The sequence below is a fragment of the Thunnus maccoyii genome, chromosome 2 (genome assembly GCF_910596095.1).
Source record: "Thunnus maccoyii chromosome 2, fThuMac1.1, whole genome shotgun sequence".
NCBI classification, from domain to species: domain Eukaryota; kingdom Metazoa; phylum Chordata; class Actinopteri; order Scombriformes; family Scombridae; genus Thunnus; species Thunnus maccoyii.
In genome coordinates, this window is record NC_056534.1 from 16,267,569 (window position 1) to 16,289,038 (window position 21,470).

The 21,470-nt window shown below is 38.7% G+C and overlaps 3 protein-coding genes across 7 annotated transcripts in view; 1 reads left to right on the forward strand and 2 right to left on the reverse strand.

Annotated features, from left to right (window-relative positions):
- Positions 1 to 46: 46 nt before the first annotated feature.
- LOC121906820 (rho guanine nucleotide exchange factor 38-like) lies at positions 47 to 5,845 on the reverse strand. Its single transcript, XM_042425970.1, has 4 exons — positions 5,555 to 5,845; positions 951 to 1,142; positions 306 to 416; positions 47 to 198 (listed from the first exon to the last, which is right to left on the reverse strand). Exons 1-4 carry the CDS (start codon positions 5,769 to 5,771, stop codon positions 47 to 49), a joined length of 672 nt encoding a protein of 223 aa, XP_042281904.1. The 5' UTR covers positions 5,772 to 5,845.
- Positions 5,846 to 10,558: 4,713 nt separating this feature from the next.
- On the forward strand, positions 10,559 to 16,522 carry ppa2 (inorganic pyrophosphatase 2). 2 transcript variants are annotated; one of them, XM_042432387.1, is made up of 12 exons: positions 10,559 to 10,859; positions 12,708 to 12,772; positions 12,916 to 12,960; positions 13,034 to 13,087; positions 13,479 to 13,598; positions 13,853 to 13,939; positions 14,088 to 14,214; positions 15,244 to 15,371; positions 15,532 to 15,617; positions 15,748 to 15,817; positions 15,934 to 15,973; positions 16,070 to 16,522. In XM_042432387.1, the coding sequence occupies exons 1-12, from the start codon at positions 10,670 to 10,672 to the stop codon at positions 16,090 to 16,092; spliced, it is 1,035 nt and encodes a 344-aa protein (XP_042288321.1). In that variant the 5' UTR covers positions 10,559 to 10,669; the 3' UTR covers positions 16,093 to 16,522. The 2 variants fall into 2 exon arrangements, with proteins under 2 accessions (XP_042288321.1, XP_042288322.1); XM_042432388.1 differs by lacking the exon at positions 10,559 to 10,859 and adding an exon at positions 10,865 to 10,939.
- An 87-nt stretch (positions 16,523 to 16,609) lies between these two features.
- The window catches only part of tet2 (tet methylcytosine dioxygenase 2), a 37,129-nt gene continuing 32,268 nt past the window's right edge, over positions 16,610 to 21,470 (reverse strand). For all 4 annotated transcript variants that reach the window (XM_042432384.1, XM_042432382.1, XM_042432385.1 and 1 more), the window contains 2 exons: positions 21,106 to 21,460; positions 16,610 to 20,907 (listed from right to left, as the gene is read on the reverse strand). In XM_042432384.1, coding sequence (XP_042288318.1) covers positions 19,547 to 20,907; positions 21,106 to 21,460 — 1,716 coding nt within the window. In that variant the 3' untranslated portion in view covers positions 16,610 to 19,546. The remainder of the gene's footprint in view (positions 20,908 to 21,105; positions 21,461 to 21,470) is intronic.

The window sequence follows — 21,470 nt, forward strand, 5'->3', positions numbered from 1 at the left end:
GGAAGTTAAAAATAATTTAAAAAATATTTGGAGGAAGTGACTTGACTTACTTCAGTGCTAATACACACGTGGTGAAATGTTGCTTTATTTCTTCCTCTTTTTCATAGGATTTGAGTGACATATTGGCATCGTCATGATGGTAACAATAAATCTTATATACGTCTTCTAAAGCTGCCTTCGCCTGGATGAATACTTCTCCTTCAAATAAACAGGAAACATGAGATTTTTCATCCAGTATTAACCAGAGATGTAAATGTTAACAGATTATAAAATCAGGCAATCAGAAGGAGTGAAACTGGCGTTACCTATAACAACTGCTTCTGGATCAGGGTCAGCCATGGCCTCCTGCAGTCTTTGGAGGAGTGCGGCAGATACTTCACACACTGTCTCCATGTTGGTGAACAGCCGATCTATATCTACAACCTAACAGAAGATAAGGAAACTATGGTGAAAATTATGGACTCAATGCGAATAGAACAATCAAAATCTCCTAATAGTTAATTTTATGTCAAAGTATCGATCAACTTGAATCTTTAGTCACTGTAAAAATGAACTGTCATTAATATTACTTCAAGTTATTCAGCACTTTATTTGGATATCGCAATCATGACTTGTGTGTTTGTAGAAAGTCTTCCATGTTTAAAGTGGTAATTTTGTGAAAAGTTGTCTGCAGATGTTCAGTGTCTTGATAAGGGTTCATGTTATGGTTGGTTGCGGGTTAAGTTGGTGAGCATGCACCAAATCAGCCATTAAGTATTGTTAAACATTAACTTTTTGTTAGCACATAGTTGAGCATTAACATTACACTATACAAATTAAATCAGACCAAGTAAAATAATATAATTTAAACAAACTACAGACTATTTGTGCTGTCGTAGTGTGTGTTAGTTGGGTTGATACCACACTGACTGAACCCACAAAAAGTGTGAGTTTTGAAAAGCATCTACCACCATCTACCTGCATGTTTCTCAGAGGCTGAACCACCTCTCTGATGCACAGTTCCAGGTCAGTGAGGTAGTCCTTTTCTGTCTGCATAAGCTCCTGAATGACCTTTGCCCTACGGTTCATCTTCCTCAAACGGATCTCCTCTGGGTCCAGTGCAGGGGAGGGGGGAGTTGACAAGTCATGTGGTGTCATTTTCTCTGAGGGAAAAAGATAAATTATGGTAAACATAGATGTAAATAAGCTTAGGTGTCATATACCAATTATCCTAATGAGTTCATCAAAGGTTTTACAAGTTCTTATAAAATAATAATGTAAACATAAACCTACATTTAGCTGTAAATCTGCATTTTCCAAAAAGTATATTTTTGCCAACATTTCAAGCCATCTGTGACACATATGCATCTGCTAAAATGCTGGTAAACACCCTGGCCCTGTGGGCTGTGCATGCTTGGAAAAACATACATCTCTTTTAACACATCCGCTTGATGCCTGAGCAGCCATCGATATTTCACGGTGATCTAATTATTTTGACTGAAGTGCCAAAGGCCTCACTTAACATGCCAGTCAGGCTCGCTACTCTTTTTTTATTGCTCTTCTGCCTAATCAGTCTGTGACTGCTCTGTGCTTTGCATGGCAGGCAGGAGTGTCTGTTCAGAGGAGAGGGATGCTTCCTCACTGCCTAATCGACGCCACGCACCACTTCCTCCTCTGGGGGGAGAGAGTGATGAAGAGAGAGAGAGGGAGTGAGTGAGTGAGCGAGGGATGGATAGAGGCAGGGAGGGAGACAGAAGGCTGCGAGGCCCGTGTCAGGTTACGGAACTAATCGTGCCGCTGATGTAATGCTACGGCGTGCTCAGGCATTCCATCTGCTCAGGCTGGGAGTGCGGGGGGGGAGTGGCACACAATGATGAACACACACCTACATATGCAAAGACACACACATGCTGACACGGATTCACACAGGTGCACAAACGCACGCACATATACGCAGTTATGCTTGTACACACAAACCATTTCACCATAGTCCATCAGCCTCAGCTTACTCATTTCCCACACATGCACAAATACTGTATACGCACACACACACACACACACACACACACACACACACACACACACACACACACACACACACACACACATACAGGTTAACATGCATATGTATTAAACATAAGTATGACCTTATATTCGGTTGCATCATAGGCACCTTTTGCACAAGAATACTATAGTACTACTAACTATTAGCTATCTGGGAAATGACCCTTTGCATTTACATGTTATTTTTGTATGTGCTGTCATTAATTCTGGGTTTTGACTCGGTCTAATTTTTCAACCATGATAAGCAAAGCAGGCAAGTAACAAAGACTACAAGGAAGTTGCACTGAAAAGGAAAACAAGTACGGCAGGTGCAGGGATGTTAGACATGATAATGTACAACTATCTAGCTCTGATTTTGTTTTGTTTTTCATAAGAATACAAATGAAAACAATTTGCAATTTGCAGAGATTGTGAATGTCACTACAGTGTTGCTGTGAGGGAACAGTTTAGTAACAAGAGGCTGAAAGCCTTTTAGTGAAGCTGAATAGAATGGGTCATGTGTTTTTGCCCAGTGATCAGTACTTTCTCACGAATGCGAACACTGTACAGATTGTGTTCACTGGCAGGGATCTATTCACATTCTGCCTGCAATACTGTGCACATTTATACCTTGCATTTTTCTTGATCCTGAAATACAGGAATACAATGAACACCTGCATAGGTGAATCATCACCTCGCTGAGAATTCCAACAACAATAGAACATTATAAACTTCACAAAGATAATACTCATTAAAGGACTATTGTATTCAGTTGGAATGCATTGTAATGGTGTTCATGTTTATGTGTCCTCCTCTTTACCTTGATACAGATCACAATTTACAGTAATACTTGTTTGTACAGACAGTTTAGCAGTCATAATCGATCTTAGTCCTTCCCCTCACCTCGGTTGTAATTCTTACCTTAATGACCAAAGACAATTTAGAATGTCAGATCAATAAAGAATAACAGCTTTCTTGTGAGTTCAACTTCTCAGGCTATTGTATAGTAAAAAAACAGCTTCTGTAATCTCATTGTATATGGCACATTTAAAAGACAATCATGTCTGTCATATGATTCTAACAGAGGTTTGGAAGAAATCCCTCTTAAATATATTTCTATCGATTACAGTGGAACAACACTCTACATTATATCGAGTAAGAGCATCAGAGACACTTATAGGTATTTCTAGCACACTAGTGGAAATGTTATGTAAAAGAAGTATCACATTCATGTTTCAACAGTATCATGAAGTGTCACGTGTCTTCACAGGCTTTGAGTGTGAAAAGAAACCCCAGAATTTCTGAAAACCCCCACCCGTGAGAAAACCTGACCTGGTTGAGGTATCTTAGTGGCTCGTTGTGCAGAGGCATATTCTATTTTTAATTTGAAGGAAACAAATGTGGTTTTAGCTCTTTTCATACATTATAAGCTTTTACTCCCATCTCTTCTTGCCACTGCACGCCGTCTGATTGTTGGAAATTACATAAAATTATCTTAAAAGCATTTTGCACACTGTGAAAGTTGTCGTGTTCCAACCTGGCCGTGAAAAGATTCCTACACACTAACACATCACAATTGTACAAAAATGTATTATAGCCTATCAAGACTCAGCAGCAGATCCAAACTGTACTGACTTATCCTTATCCTTTCCTGTTTGGTGAAATATGGTTGCCAGCACAGGAGTTCCCATGAAAGTGGATACAGGGCTTTTCACTGCTCAGGCCATTGAAATGGATTCAACAGACAGCCCCAGAACAGAATACAAGACAAGGCATGGTGTATCACGTATCGCCATCAAGAAAAATGACACGTTAGACTTTGCCACATAGCAAAGTGCACAATGGGGTTTTATCACTGTGCATACTTAGAATATGTCTTGTCTATAAAAAGGTATGTTACAATTCATTGGGTATACCACAATGAATGCCACAAAATGTTTAATTCAAAAGTCTTATTCATACATCAAGGTGACACACACACATGCTCAGTCTCAGACAATATAACACAAGTAACAAGGTATCTGCTCCATGTATGATTAGTGGATGAGTACACAGGAATATCTGTTTTATTACTGTCCCTTCATGTGAGCTCTGAGCCTGTAAATCGTCATCAGAACTATTATATTTAGTTACTGTAAATAATTAGACACAGTGATGTCATGTTGTCATGGTTCTGTGGCTCGACCAACCTGTCTGACAAGCAGATGAGAACACACTGTCAGGCAGCAGCTCACATGTTTCCTCTTTCAGTGAAGTCATCGTTCTGTCAATATTTGCAATGGTAATACCACTGTAAATATGTAATACTGCTGTCAGGTGTGAGACTAAAGTCAAACAGGTGGGGTGATTGGTTTACTGAAAACACCCCAGTGTTTTTGACAACCCTCTCTGCCATGATCATGTGGGTTGGTCAAGAAAACAGAAAGTGGCAAAAGAGTAGAGAGTGTCTCTATTTCAGGTAAACAGAGCAGCTGCTGATAAGGCAAGTGTGTGTGTGTGTGTGTGTGTGTGTGTGTGTGTGTGTGTGTGTGTGTGTGCGTGCGTGCCTGTGCCTGTGCCTGTGCGTGTGCGTGTGTGTGTGTGTGTGTGAAAGTTATCTTATCAGTGCAACACTAAGTGAGAAGTAGGCTATACTTATAGTGCCACCAGTTATTTTGGCATGTGAGTTGTATTGTTCATAGAAAAGGAAATAAGGAACAAGTGGCACTGGAAAGTCTACATACTTTGGCTTGATCTTTAAAAGTAAGCCCCTACTGACACAGTGATGTCAGTCATTTTGGATCAAGTGCAACATTCCCAGTCACTGACTGCACTCTGGACAGGTGAAGCTAGTTTTTCTGAAACATAGACATTTGTGTCTGTAAAAAGAGTGTCTCAGCAGACTGTGATGAGACAACAAACAGCTGAATTTACTGTTTGTTTTGTATCACAACACGTTTATTTCCAAATAATTCTTACTTTTCAGGTCAAACACTACATCTATTTTTTAATCATTATCATTATAATCATTGTAAACCACAAATGCAGAAATGCCTTCAACTTCTCTTTCAATAAACTTAGTAATGAAAAATAAAATAAGTCCTTCTTCTCACGCCACCAGCATCTAACTCTTGTTTACCAGCTGGTCTGGAACACTTCTAAAGCCACTCCTCTGTGCCTGAGTTTGGAGCACAGTTTGCATATGTGGCTTCATCCCTGTGGGAGTATCTCCTGCTCAACACATAGTAGCACAACAGGTGCCCAGTATCCACTGCTATAGAGCGGTGGATACTAGAGCTGTGTGTGTGTGTGTGTGTGTGTGTGTGTATTACATTTTTGCCCTCAGGCCATAGATTCTGCCCTTGCGGTCCATATATAGTGGACATATTAGTCTAAAAGTTTTCCTATTCCTATTCCTTAAACTTGTTCCTGTGTTGCTCTTGTTCCTGTTGTGAACAAGTTCAAGATGTAAAGAGACTTTTCGGTGTTGGCTCACGTGTGTTTAGATTGTTGCCATAGTTTTGACCTCTGGGGAGGTCATTAGCTGATGTACCTTTAAGTTTAGCGCTGTACTCCGTCTTGTCAGACTGACTCCTCCTCACCAGCGTCCCCAGGTTGATGTCACCTTTGGCCATGTCATCAGCCACAATAGTGTCCGTCTTTCTCCTCTCCAAGTAGCGCAGGAACACAGGCCTGTTCCTCCTCTTTATCACTTTCTCCTTCTCTTTTTCCTTCTCTTTTTCACCCTTGCTGACCTCCTTGGGATCCATGGTGAGGCTGTCAGCTCCCTTGTGCTTTCTGATCAGGCAAGGAGAAAAGAAGGGGAAGAGGGACAGAAAGAGGGAGAGAGATAGACAGAGAGGGCCTGGGAGGTGCAACAGGTGCACTGTTCACTGTGCAATGACTGCCTGATCTGCACAGGTAATGTAGCTCCTCCCCAGTCAACCTGACATGAGAGCTATGTGGCCACTCCTCTCCGCTGCTGTGCTATGCTTCTTCCCTTTAGACCATTATATCCATCAGAGAGAGAAAGTGATACGATGCACTTTCTCTCGCTCGAAGGTTGAAGGACAGAGCAATGGCAACACTAGAAAAAGTTTTTTTAATCTCACTAAAACTAAAAATTCTCATAACAAAATTAATTTAACCTCACAGAGACAATAACAATGTGCCAAAATGTTGACACGGAGGTATTTACGTAAATGGTCCAGGTGCTGTAAATCACACTTGGCAATGCAGAGAGTTTTATATTTAGACAGAGATGAATAAGGGAATTTCCAGATCAAATAATATGAACATTTTATGTATGGAAAAAACAAACCCAAAAGTCACATCTTAAATGGCTGAGCTATCAAGTTAGAGACATTAAATGGATTTAGCAAGACTTGGCGATGAATTAAATGAATGAATGAAATAACATCACATTTGAATTGCTCATCTAAAAGTTTCAGATCACAATATCCATGTTAGCAAAACTCATTTTTAAGGATTCAAATTGCACTCAGATGTGTTGACTAATGGACTGGGCTGTTATTGGTGTTCAGTGATTCAGTGGGTTGTGTTTTTAAAATTATGAAAATCTAATTTTGGAAAAACTCTTCAAATTGTTATGCATGGCAATTTTTTTTTTCAAGTTTTTGTTTTCTTGTGCAAAAATGTATTCTTTCTAGTAAAAATCTACAAATGTCATTCATGAAAAATGTCAGATCTGGTTAGACAGGTAATTCATCAACACTGAACAGCAACAATGATTTCTGGTCAAAGCAACCAGATACTACCTTCCTTGCCAGAATGAATGAATGGATGCATTTCCTCCCCATTGAAGCACAGGTTATGGCAGTTCCTATTGTGTTTTCAGATCACCATACAGTGTGTTCACTGCACACCTCTTTTACTTCCATTTCCCTAGATGCACACATATTGCTCACTGTTACAGGTGAACTTTCACATTGCGACATTATCATTATCATTAGTCTATGTGCGTAAGAACACCTCAATAATTAAATGATTACAAGTTAATTCCTTTGCAGCAGAGTTCAATTGTATTTAGGATAACAGATGCCATTGTTAGCTGTATTACATAACCAAGTGGACTTTGTAAAGTAAACCATACTGAACAATCATATACCCCACAAACACATAAGTGAGTAAACAGTGTGCACTGTCAGCATGGTAATATTTTTTACCCTGAGGGAGCTCATGTCACTCAGGGTGTGGCTGTGCTTGACCTGCTCACAGACAGAAGTGTAATCTTTCAGATGAATTCACACAGCTTGTTTAGTTTAAAGCTTGTTTAGTTAGGCAAAATGACAAAGAGAAGGATACAAATATTGTGCTAGCGGCATGGCTTTCCAGCTGATGAATCGTACTGACTTTGGTGATCCCCTAACTTTTTCCCTACTGCTACTATTGGGTTGACATTTTGATTGTCAGGGAAATGACTCAACAATTTTGGATGGATTGTCATGAAATTTGATACAGATATCCATGCAGAAGACAAACTAACTTTGGCCATCCCTTGACTTAACCTCTTGTGCTACAATGAGGTTTATAATTTTGAGTCAAATCTCTGGGCAACATGTGTATTATTCATGTAGTGCATATATGCCCCCTCAGAATGAATTGTAATAGGTTTTGGGGATATTTTGACTTTTCCTCCAGCACATTATCATGCCAAAGTTTCTATTTGTCCAAAATTTTGGACAAGTGTGGGAGAAAATACTTACAAAACTAATGACATCACATCAGCCTGAGGTGTACTTTGTGTTTAGCATTTACCTCAAGCACTGCTGTACCTACAGCCTCACAGAGCGCTAGCATGGCTGAATACTCTTAGTCTTGTTTCAGTATAGTTCCACAGTCATAAGCCTAAAACTGCCCTTCACAGCCTCAGACTTAATGTTCATTGCTTTGCTTCTGGGCACTTTGGCAGAAATTGAGAGATGGGACAGTCATTTGCATTTGGTTTTCCACCCAGATCTCCAAGTCAGTACAGAGGTTAGAACTGATACCAAAAAAATATGTCCTTGAATTTTCTCTTGAATCTTCCACAATCTCTCTTCTTAAAAATGTGATACCACATCCAAGTTCTCCTCCTTTCATCATGAAGTAGTACTTTGACCTTGACCACTATTGTCCAACTTACAGGTTTGCAGCATGAAATCTTTTCTTGTCAACGACAGTGCTGGACTAGTCAAAAATGGTCAAACTTTCAAAATATAAGTGCACTGTTTGCTGGAAGACACTGAACTAATGGGACTTTGTTCTCAGCAGAATCACAGCCATTTGGCAACATTATCAAAGGCAAACATGCAGTTTAAGATTTTAATAAACCAGCTTTTTATGGCTGCTTCTGATGTGTGTGTCATTTGTTTGAACAGGGACCAAGCTGTACAACAGTAAAACATCAAGACAGATCAAGGCGGCTTGGGTGGGTGTTTGTTTATGGCGCAATGGATGGACTTTGATCTCATGATGTATTGTGAAGATTACCACCATCAAATCCATTCACTTCTTATTGTAAAAACAATAGCATGGCAACAGTTCAGCAAGCCACATACAGCATGGCGGTTCTCAAAATGGAGGCCAAATTGCACAATTCACCCCTGGGTGTGGAAAATAGTGTAGAAATGTAGCATTAGCATAATTGGACAAAAAAGGTCACACAAATGTTATGCCTGCTTTTCTCCTTCTTTGTTTTAGAAATGGTTATATAGATTGATCAGATTAGATTATTATAAATACTACAATAGGCCTACTACTATTATTGACTTCTTTATATTGTTTATAGATGATGAAAACACAGTGATGGGAAAAGAGAAACACAACAAGGCACAATAATCTGGCAAATAATTTGAACGTGTGTGTGTGTGTGTTGTGTTGTGTGTGTTAGGGGGACACGTTGGCTAGGTGGCAGTAAAATAAAGCTAACATATGGACCAGAAGCATGCTTTATATAATACACTTCCAGTTACAATGATTCTTATATCAAAATAAGTGTAATATTACTAGCTGGGAAGCAGAGGCAACTGAGGTTAAGTGATATAATATATATAATATATATCAAAAACTGTTATGTTTAATTACTCTTTAGTATTCTGAATGTGGAATAAAAATACTGGCATAAAATAATGCAACATTATGTTTTGCTGACTTGATCTTGCTGCCAAGTATCAAGCTACAAATCCCACATAAACACAAAACATACCAAAATGTAATGGGCAGACTGTGATGTGCCTAGTCATGCTCTTGGGAGGATGAACATATTCAATTTTGGACACTCACCCTGAGGCCACAATGTCAATGTTGCACACAATATAGACAGCCTGTCATACATTGAAAGTGCTAAGCATCTTTATGCTCCTATGGTATGAACACTTTTGCTTTTTTTATGACCCATCTAGTAACAACATCTTGTCAAAATTACAGCGGACAATCAAGTCTGCAGAAAAGATTCTCAGTGCCGACCTGCCCACCATCCAGGCCCTGTACACCTCCAGTCAGGAAAAGGGCAGGGAAAATCAGTGCAGACCCCTCACACCCTGGACATAACCTGTTCCAACTTCTCCCCTCTGGTAGGCGCTACAGAACACTGTGCACCAACAACACCAGACACAGGAACAGTTTCTTCCACCTCACCGTCACACTTGGGCAGTTAACTCACTGTGGCACTGTGCAATAACCCTGTAACACTACAATACTCACATAGCCTATAAATTATACATACTTATTTCTTTGCACTATTTGTATCCTGTTTACAGGTCACAGAAACTGTTTTACCTGCATATAGTCATTCATTGTGTATCTCTCTGAAGATTGTTGTGTATTGCTGTGTTGTTATTTAGTGTAGGTATATTGAGAGCCGCAAAACCAGTCAAATTCCTTCCATGTGTAAACATAATTGGCCAATAAAGATGATTCTGATTCTGAAAATGAATTAACACACACACACAATGAATTGACAAATGCATTTACTTTACTGAATATTTGCCTTATTTCAACTCATTTATTGTTAGCATGTCATCATGCAATAGATTTTTTACTCTAATATCCACATTTATTCATCACTGAATCTAACATTTTTCTTATAGGAATGTTTGCCTAAGATGAAACAGTAGTTTTAACCAAGAGCCCCTGCATCCACCATGGAAACTGTGAAGGCGCTGAGCGGAAGTGCTGGATTCACTGTGGCGAGCTTCACAGTTGTGAATGTGGCGGATGCTAATTTTTTTCCTAGGATGGCGAAATAATGACCCGCCCTACTCCACCTCTGACTGGCTAGTAGTCGTTATCTTCGTTGGTTAGATTGGTTAGGTTTGGGCATTAGGAGTGAGATGGTTGGGTTAGGATAAAAATATCAGGAACAGAACCAATCAGGGCCAGGGTAGAATGCGGATGGTGGGGGACGGGAAGCAATTTCCTTCCTAGGATGATGACGGAATGTTCCGCGAAAACCCGCCCTACTCTGCCTCTGATTGACTAGCACTCCTTGCCTTCGTTGATCAGATTGGTTAGGTTTAAGCACGAGGCGTGAGATACGGGTCTGGGCTTAATGTAAGAATATCAGGGCCAGAACCAATCAGGAGCAGAACATTCCGTCCCCATCCTAGGAAACGAAAACTCGCGTACGGAAGCAGGAACCGAGGAGAAAAAAGAAGAAGTGACTATAATGAGGCCGCTGCTGCTGCGCTCTTCACTCGGCTGCTTGGTGACAACTTTCGGGTCATTTTCCGCCTTTCGGAACAAATTCCTCACACACGTAGCAGCTGTACCTCATCTGTATAATTTGCGAAAAACGATGCACTATCAAATTGAAGAGAGAGGACACCCCAATTCTCCTGACTACCGGATTTATTTTAGTAAGTTAATAGCCGCCACCATGTGTGTCCCCGGTATTTCATGGTAACGCGGGTTAGCACGGCTGTATGGAGTCCGACAGGTAACCACAGGTCGACCTCAGGTCCACGTAAACATTTGACCTTTAAGTTACATGCGAGGGTTTTGTTTTTACTGTGCATGTGGCACTCTCACCACTCAGCTTTACTGTCAAAACCCCGCCAGTGTTAGACCCCTTGTCTGCATTGTGTTGAAATAATTTAGAAGTAGAAAGAAAGGAAGAGGTTTCAATCATAAGTTCCTCACGTGGTTTTACTTCCGGTTGGGTGGTCACGTGGACATTGGCAACATAAAACACCTAGAAAAGAGAACAACTTTTTTTCCCCATTAGTAATTGTGAAATTTAGCCACACGCATCAGATAGAGTTGAACTCATTCAATTGTGGTGATGATCACTGTTCATCTGTCATTAAAATTAACCAATGGAGACATTTCATTCATTATTATAGGTCTGCAGCTAACAATTATTTTCATTATCTGCAATAATCTGCTGATTATTTTCTTGTTTAATCATTTGGTTTATATAATTTATAGTGAAATAGTGAGAAATGACTCACAATTTTCTGGGGTCGAAGGTGATGTCTCCAGATGTATTGTTTTGTCCGACCATCGGTCCAAAACCTTAAGATATTCAGTTTACTATCACCTATGACAAAGAAAAGCATTAAATCATCACATCTTGGTATTTTTGCTTAAAAATGACGTAAACAATTGTTTGATTATCAAAACAGTTGTCGATTAATTTTCAGTTGATTGACAAATCGTTGCAGCGCTACATTATTATTTAGCCTTAGTTGATCAGTGGTGATGGTAATACAGCTCTAGTAGAATAGCAGGCCAGGATTAACTAAATAAAGTATCACAATATTAAGTTTCCAGTATGGACAATGTGACTGTATTTCGGTAATGACTGCGAGTGTTTTCATACAGTATTAAGTATAAACAATAAAATAAATAAATAAAATTAATGGATGACAATGTCAATTCTCAGCATAATCAATCAGCTAATGAATCAACTGTTTATTCATTATATAATGAACACTGAAATAAGGGACACTTATTTGTGACTGACCGCACACAACTACCTGTAATGCACCAAGAAATTGATTGTTGTGCACTTATTAGCTTTTTTGGGTGCTTTTCAGCTGCATATCATGGTCCCCCTCAGCAGATGGACTTTGCTCATTTGTCATGGAGATCAGTGAGTATTAATAATCAATCAGAACTAACTCCATGGCAACTGAGCAAACTCCATGTGCCCTTGAGATCAGGATGAAAGCCCTTGAGCCCATGAGTTTTGATTTATTTAGTCAAACTATTGTTTCCAAGATCAAGAATGAACCTTCATACTTATATAAAATGTTATACTATGACAAAAACAACTTTGAGTGTGAAAGAACAGGTTTAGAATAACAATCTTTACTTTAAAATCTTCAGTCAATAATAATATTTGACATAATACGCATTGAATCCAAAACAGAACTAACCTCAAGATCTCTGAAAGACATGTTTCTAGCTCTGTGACAAAGTCAAGGTACTCAAAAGTGTACATAGTTGATAACATAACAGAACATACAAGTTTTATAATCATGCATACTGTTGACCTTGTTGTCACAAATGCGTAACAACCCACAAATCTAAGACCCTAAAATCTATATTGACTAGATTGAACCAGCCATTTCTATATGCAGTATAATCGTATGACATGTTAAGTGGTGCCTTTTTTCCTAATAAACAGTCTTCTGAAAGTTCATAGTGTCACAGATGTATAGATGTTTTCTTTTTTTATTTTAACTCCTTTTTTTTCTCAGAAACCTCTGAAGGGAAATACATCTCACCGTTCCATGACATTCCACTTAAAGTGGCGCCAGAACAGGTAACTCTTTGATAGCAGAGGTTTTAGTTTCTGTTTGATAGAATGCTGAATGAAGTTCATTACTTATTTTCACTATTAAATAAACATAATATACAAACAAACCATTCAGTGATTTTTTTTTTTGTTTTGTTTTCTTTCAACAGGATAATGATTTGCCAGCTAAAAGACTGAAGAAGAATGACAGCGAGGTACTGTCGAACTCAAATATTCGAAAGTATTTGAAAACATTTACTCCAGCATACTTTTGTTCTCTATGTTCAGGTGCTCTTCAACATGGTTGTGGAGGTACCTAGATGGTCAAATGCTAAAATGGAGGTAAGTAGGTGATAAATACAGTATATCACATTAAAATAATTAATCTGAACGTTACACTTCTACTGCTACTGCTACTACCACAGCTTTATTAAAGGCTGACTCAGAAATGTTAAGGTATGCATGAACAACCATATCCTAAGGCTGCTTATTATTTAATGAACCCCTAAATTGATAAAATTAATCTTAATTGAATGTCTAATTATTAGCCTTTTCTGGGGCTAGCATAGCAGTAGCCTCAAGCTGAAGGTTTTAATGTTGGTGACACTATAGAAATTTAAACTGTATCTTTCCTGATCACGTAAGTCAAAGCCTTTCTTTTAAAACAACTACTATGTTGTAACACTGGCAAAAGCATGTGCACACGTAAATACATACACCTTCATAATTCCAGATTGCCACAAAGGAACCACTAAACCCGATCAAACAAGATGTAAAGAAAGGCAAGCTGCGATACGTTGCCAACATATTTCCCCATAAAGGTTACATTTGGAACTATGGGGCCATCCCACAGGTAAGAAAATGCAAACACATGAAGAAGACTTTCTGTTATGATCCTCATGCTGCACTGATTTTGATTCTAGTCAGCTGATGACAAATAACAATAATTTAATCACTTTAAGATTAACTTGATGTTCATTGAATTTCATAATTCATGTTCACAATTTAGTCCGGTGTCTTTAAGCTTATGTGTGCTTTATTTATTTACTCAGATTGTTTGTTTAAATGTTTGATTTCTTACATGTTTTGTACTGTTCCTTGGAAAAGACATGGGAGGATCCAAACCACACAGACAAAGAAACAAAGTGTTGTGGTGACAATGATCCCATTGACGTTTGTGACATTGGCACCCAGGTAAGACTGTTTGATGTGTATATATAAATGATACTGTTATATGATGGGGTTTTTTGCTCAATTTACATGCACTTCTAAAATATAGGTTTTGGTACTGTGTGGTTGGTTGATTAATTGTTTGTTTGTCATTTGTTGGCCTGTTTCTCAGGTGTGCTTTCCAGGTCAGGTGATTAAAGTAAAAGTGCTCGGCATCTTGGCCATGATTGACGAGGGAGAAATGGACTGGAAGGTCATCGCTATCAATGCTGATGACCCTGATGCCAAAATCCTAAATAGTGGGTGTTTTCCACAGATAATACAAATAATAATTAAGACATTGGTCCATATACTACCCAAACAAATTTAGTTCAGCAGATGTGGTGTTAACAAGTCGTGGTAAATAGGATTTCATCTGGATTTTGGTGAACCAGATAATCAAACAAAATTAAATGTCATGCAATAAAATTCTAGGGGTTAATCTAAGCCTTGCAGATCCTTTGAAGATTTGTTGTCCAAACAGTCTTCATAGCTTGTCTGATATGTATTTGGCCACATAATGTGCATGTAGTGGAAATGCAGCTGCACTGCATGAATCTGGAGAAAATTATTTTAGATGCAAAAAAGGAATCCTAAAAAGAACATGACTGCTCCTTCAAACTTGCTAGGCGTATTTTAAACACCAACTTATAAGCACTCTGTGGAGTTTTCATTGTAAACACAGATTTGCTTACAGTCAACGTTTAACTCCAAAACACATTGTGTGTGTACTTCAGGCCTAACAAACATGTTGAATACATATTTCTCCCTCACATAATGGCCTTTTTAAAATGTTTGAGGCATAGTTTGTTAACAATTGCAACCTTCTGCTTATATTATTTTATTGGTGCATTGCTACCTTTTCCAGTGTATTACACTGCCTGGTAGAAATTTGTATCCCCCATCTTGTGGCTTGCTGATGGTTCAAAAAAACCTGCTGATCAAGACATAACTGTACAGTTTCACAAGTGGTCAGAAACTCAACAAGGAAGTAGTCATGGTAGAGAAACTGAGAAACTGGCTGTTAGTTTGACAAATCTATTTTCAGCCATTTTTAAATTTATTTCCTGGTTATTTATCTGTAATCGCTAAATTGCAACACAATTTTCTAAACACATTCTAACCATATTTCAGAAGTATGCACATATGACATATACTCTTATTTTTTGTCAAGACATATACTCAATACCAAGAGCAAATGGAATACAGATCTAAGTCATACCAATACAAACAAGGTGCAAATTGGTCTTCTGTACTTATTCTGTTGTTTGTGTTTGTGTTTACCTTAGGCATAGAGGATGTCCGCAAGAGCCGGCCTGGTCATTTAGAGGCCACTGTTGACTGGTTCAGGAAATATAAGGTGCCTGATGGAAAACCTGAGAACCAATTTGGATTCAACGGACAATTCAAAGACAAAGTACGAAGACCTTTTGTAATACTACATACACAGTTTAGACATGATGATGTACTAGGAGTTGCAGTCCATTGCAGTTTTAGTGGCTGAATTAGGTCAAATGAATTGCTCCCTAAGAAACACAAATTGTCCTTTTTTCTGATGTTGTTTGTCCTTTTCTTAGGACTTTGCAGTTGAAATCATTAAGTCCACCCATGAGCACTGGAGGGCACTAGTGCAGAAGCAGACAAATAGTGGAGGGATTGAATGGTGAGTTGGTGGGAGGTAAAACCCCTGCAGTGTGTATGTGTGTGACGTACATATATGATTGGTCATATAAAGTGTGATGTGATCTGGGAATTCTACTGATTTTTCTGTGGGTGATTCTTTTTTTATTCAGCAAAAATGTCTCTTGCTGTGAGAGTCCCTTCAAATGCAGTACTGATGAGGCCAGAGAAGCAGTCCAATCGGTGAGACTTTCCATATACTGTTATTTCACAGTGATGATAGGAAACACAACAATAGCATAAAACACTGTATTGGAATAAGGTTTGGTAATTATAATGTACAATGTTTGACTCCTCAGTCCCCTACATTTGGTAGTGCACATCCGGTGTCTCCAGAGGGTAAGTAAATAATGACTTGACTCATAATAAATGGTTTATTTGAGGTTTTATATGCTAAACACATATTTATGTTATTCTAAATCTTTTCTTGTACAGTGGACAAGTGGCACTTTGTCTGAGTGATTGTGAAGACCTGAAGACAATATGGAAACCAGCAAAATGTCTTCACACTTTATGAAGCAGTACCAACATTGCTTCATTGTTTGTATGTGGCTGAATTTATTTTTGGTAAGAACTACTGTAATTCTCAGCTGCATAAAGTGCCATCTACCTTTACCATTGAATAATGTGTTTAAAAAAATAAATAAAAGGCAAATATCAGTACATTGACAATATGAGCCAGTGAAGATTACGTCATCTGTTTTTATTATGTTGAGTATAGAACCAGAGGTGAAATCTGTTGCTAATATGCCCTATTTAAAGGTAATGTCCTACTCTCCTTTAAAACTGCTTTCAGTTTGTGCTTGCAACCACAAAGATGACACAATTTGTATCTAACAAGTAAACAATTTCTTCTTATTTGGGTAAATAAAAAAATTTAAAATGTGAGTGTAACATGATCTTCTTCAAGTTTTATCCATAATTACACATTTAAAAACTTAACATTTGGGGACAGTTATGCACAGAATTTAGATATTAAGTTAATGATATTAACTGATATGATATTAACTTGGAGTAACAAATCAAATTGCTTTAAATAAATATAAATTTTATTAAAAAAAAAAAAACACCCACATCTCAGCAATATCAGGAATGATATAATAAACAGCTTTCAAATAAACTGCATTCAGTACATTACAATACTTACAGTATTAATACCCATCCTTAATTTCATTTTTATAGCATACCATACTTCAGGAGAACAAGGGAAGCCTTAAAAAATAAAATGACAGGCAAGAAGTTGCACATTTTTTATACCTTTAGTGTCTAACTGCAAAAAGACCATGTGTGTATCAACTGCTAGCTTAACCTTTGAGCTGAGCACATACAGTGCACTAGTTATGCCCAGAAAGTCATTCAAGTAATGTTGACTCACTCAGAAACACTCTGAAGCATCTTCAAGTATGGCTATGCTTTTAACCCGCTATATCTTAGACACCTCGGCATTCTCAACCACAACCTGCTACTGTAGCTGGGTCCTGTACAACGAAATTCAACATTTTATTTCTGTAGATTTATTTTACAAAACTGGAACAGTTAAAAAAACTATAACTTCTAATGTTTGGGCTAACAGGATACTTTAACTGTAAACATTGCTATGACAGTGAGCGTAATATTTACAAAGACTTCCTGGATAATCTAACCATGATCATTCTGTTAACCCGAAAGAGCCAAAAGGATGTTTTAAGATATGATGAGGATTGCTGATAGAAAAGCTGTGGGTCAATTTGACATAACTAGAAGAACCTACATCAACATTAAAAGAATGAGTTGTATTCCTGCAATACAAATTCTTGGTATGTACAATGTGACATAATTTATTTTTTTTTTAACACATTTACAATCTGTTTAAATAAAACGTTTTGTAATTCTTTATTACATATTTTTTCCTGAAAAAGAAATGAAGTGCTTTCAGAAAATGAATATGTTGAAGAGTGGGGTGAGTTGTTACTATAACATGACAGTCATTCCATTATATATCACATTAATTAAAACAAACAAGAGGGAGAAAAATCATTATACAATTGCTTAGTGGTTATAAATAAATTTAACTATACACAGGCACAAAGATGTGCAACTACGTTAATCACTGCCCTGGTCTTGCCTCATAGCAAAAGCAAATACGTTGCTCTGTACTTAGTCAATATCATACTTTCCCTTTAGTCAACTCAGTGCATACTTTATGTTCAAATTTCTTTTAAAAGATTACCACCGTCCTACTACCTAAAATATAAGTAAAAATTGCAGGAAAGTATCTTTTTCCTCACAAAATATTTTTGTCCGTGAAGTATAATAGACGAGATGTATTGGGATTCAGGGTGCAATGGCAAGTCCCTGAATGAGGAAAGACAAGATGAATACAGGCGAAGATGTACACAAAATTAGTTGAAAATGTCCCTGATTTTACAGTAACATCAAAGATTCAAGTTCAAGTAATACTTTCTAGCACATTGATAAGAAAGTAAGAAATGAACTTTTATGCCTTTTGGTGGCCTGCAGTTAAACTGTTATTAACATTTTGAAAGTAAAAATACAAAGGAGAAAATAAAAATATGTTATAATCCTATTGCCAAACTGGGTTTGAGGTATATGACAGGTTGGTACTGTACATTATTTAATAGCCTTCTCACTGCCCAAAGAGTCTCACATTGTATGTTTCTAGCAGGTTGAATAGCACCTTATGAAATAAAATCAGTTGAAACCCAAAGACATACAATGAAATAGGCTGTTAGCATTCTTTACAACACAAAATCTATAACAGTAATTCCAAAAAGGGAAATTAATTTACTGTACAAATCTCACCTGTTTATCTTACAGTTAGATTACAATAATTAAAGAACCCACAGCAAGCCAGCTGCCCTCTGAAACTGACACTGAGCTTACCCTGTTTCATGTTCCTCAGTGTATAAAAGCACATTTACTAAGCACCACAGACATAAAACTACATGAAATATTCACAATCCAGGTTTGTTCAATGAACCTGTGGTAAGGAACATTAAAAACAGTTGCTAACAAAGCAAACCTGGAAAAAAACTAAAATAACAAACATGATGATTTTTTTTTCCTCAAAAAGTTAAAAATGCACCATTAGAATGGCTCAATTTACAGTATAAATGACATAGGAAAGTGAAAGAAGCACCAACACAATGATTTGAAAAAAAAAGTTTTGCATGAACCTGAAACAGTATCATGGATTGCTCAATCAACCCTCTGTTATAAATTCATCGATTTCATTTTAGGGATGCTTAGAAATTTCAATGTCCCAATGCAGAATAAACAATTTTTATGATTTAAAGGTATTACCAAAACATTTAACTCTCATGATCAAAAAGTGCTCAAGAAACACTGACTTGCCATTATGAAGCTGATGATTTGACAGTGGGATGATATTTTCAGTGTCCTGTTGACATAAGTTATTGAGTGTCACTCAGAGAGTGTAATGGTTATAGTGTGAAGGCATTTGAATTAAAAAAAGATGGTAATAAACGCTCACTTTAGCACCGTGAATGTTGTCATTCACAAAGTCAGTGTTTTATGCCAAGATTACATCTCCAAAATTTTGTAAGAAAAATAAAGCCACCAAAAATGAAACTTTGTTTCCAGTAAAAATAGGTCCTTATGTTTCAGACTGAAAGCACCAGAGATTTTGACAGTGTGTATCTTGCAAAAGTTGCCAAACAAAAATAAATACATCCTTAGTAGGGTCAACTAGTAAAGCTTGATTGTTAAAGAGGTGAAAGACCTGATGTGATAGGTGATTTATGTCTAATCTGATCACAGGTTCTTTTTTCTATGCAACAGTGTTGCTAACCTTATGGATAGGAAGGAGTGTTTTAGATGAGGCCAGTGATGCTTGTGGTCTTTGTTTGTCATAAATAAAGCACCTTCAATTTTCTTCTTCATGAGTGTGTTCTACACAAACTGACTGTAAGGCCCTGTGACCTTGGTGAAGGCGTACGGAGATGTACTGACATAGGTGTTTGTTGTGCCTGACAAGGACCCCTCCATGAGTGCCTGAATAAAACGCTTGTAAGGAGGCTCCCCGGTGGTTTCTGATGACTCTGGATGCTCACGCTTCACCCCCTTCTTGCCCTTGCTTGGTGTCCCCTCGCCACCATTCCTCTCTGCATCTTCCTCCTTCTCTCGAGCCTTTTCTGCCATCTTGGCTTCCCACAGTGCCAGACCATGCTTGGCCTCATTCATATTTTTGTGCTGGTAGAAGACCAAGGAAATGCGTGTTGGGTGGTTGCGGTCTGGGTTTGTAAGGGGTGTTGTGGCATGGAGCTCCCGTTTAGCACACTCAATGAGGACTGAGCCGTGGCTAGGTGCCACTGCCACACCACCAATGTCAGGGTCCAAGAAGTTGTGCTCATTGTCTGACCACATCTCTGGCTTTTGTGGGGTTGTGGGTGTCTGTGGTGTTCCAGGCTCCTGTTTGATACCAGATCCCATGAGGCTCCCATTGGGCAGACCTAACCCTGACTGTGTTTCAGGGTTTAAACACCCACTACTTAACTGAGCAGCAAGCATCTGTGGGCTAGGCATCTCTGTCTTGATTTGCATATGGAAAGGATCTTGGCCTGGGGGTAAGATTTGAGGGCTCCGAGAGAGGTATGGATTTGGGTATCCTCCAAACTGACTGCCTTTGCTCACAGTAGCTGTATAGTCTAGACTTCCATGGGCTGAGGGTGCTCTTGAGAGGGGGTCCATAAACCGTGGGTCTGAGCCTCCATTAGGGCCATAAGGGGAGTAAGGTCTCATGGGGTGAACTGGCCTCATGTTGCATGCATTGTAACCATTGACCTGTAAACCCGGCTCACCATACCTTGGTGGATAATTGACCTCATAACGTTGATGTACACCATACTGCTGCTCTGAGTAAAGCGCTGGCCGCTGTTGTCGATACATGTCCAGGTGCTTTGGGTTTGAAGCATAGTATGGATGGTAATTGTCAAGGGGCATTCCTCCATTACATTGATAGCCTGGGTATGGACGATTTGATCCATTAATGTAAGAGTTTGGTACATGGAGCGGGGAGGGGTAAGGGCTGGCTGGTGTTGGTGGCTGAGGAGGATACATGCTGCCTGGCTTGGAAGTGCTTGTAAAAGACCCAGGATGGTTGGGGAACCTGGGGTAGCTGGCTGCATTTGTTACACCAGGATAAGATGGAAGAATGCTCTGGTGTTGCTGCTGTAGTTCCCGAGGATGGGCCCCAAGGGGGTGTGTTGGCTGACCTGACTGTAGGGCTGCCCCCACAGCTCCTGGAATATGTCCTAGAAAACAAAAATCCCAATAGATAAAGGCCTAAGCAGCAGAAGAAAAAAATACACAAATTTCCAATCATGTAAGACTGAAATTTTGTAAATGCATTGCTCTTGGATTTTTCAGTGTTAATATAGTATGCTGGCAGTATGTCCCTACAAAGCAATCAAATGTTTGCCTGTATAAAGAGTCGGAAAATGTTAGCCTACCTGCCATAGGAGTGCTCTGAGCGATATTCTCATAAGTGCCAGCTTTTGACTTGGCCTGGAGGGCCTTCTCTGCCTTATCATTAGAGTTGTCCAGCATGGCATTCTTGTTGGCAGCTGCCTTCTTAGCATCCAGCTTCTTTTGGCGGCAAGACTTGGCAGGCTCTGCAAGCATGCGCACCTGGCGGCGGAAGGCACTGAGGACTTGGATGGCGCCTGACTTGATTTTCTCCTGCTGACCCTCCTCACTACCAAATTCATCAGTGTTGGAAGCCTTATAAAGAGGCAGGACATGGAGCTGCTCATCCTCTGGTATCTTTCCAATCTCTCGGTTATCCTCCCTTGTTAAAGTACACACCTGGAAAAAC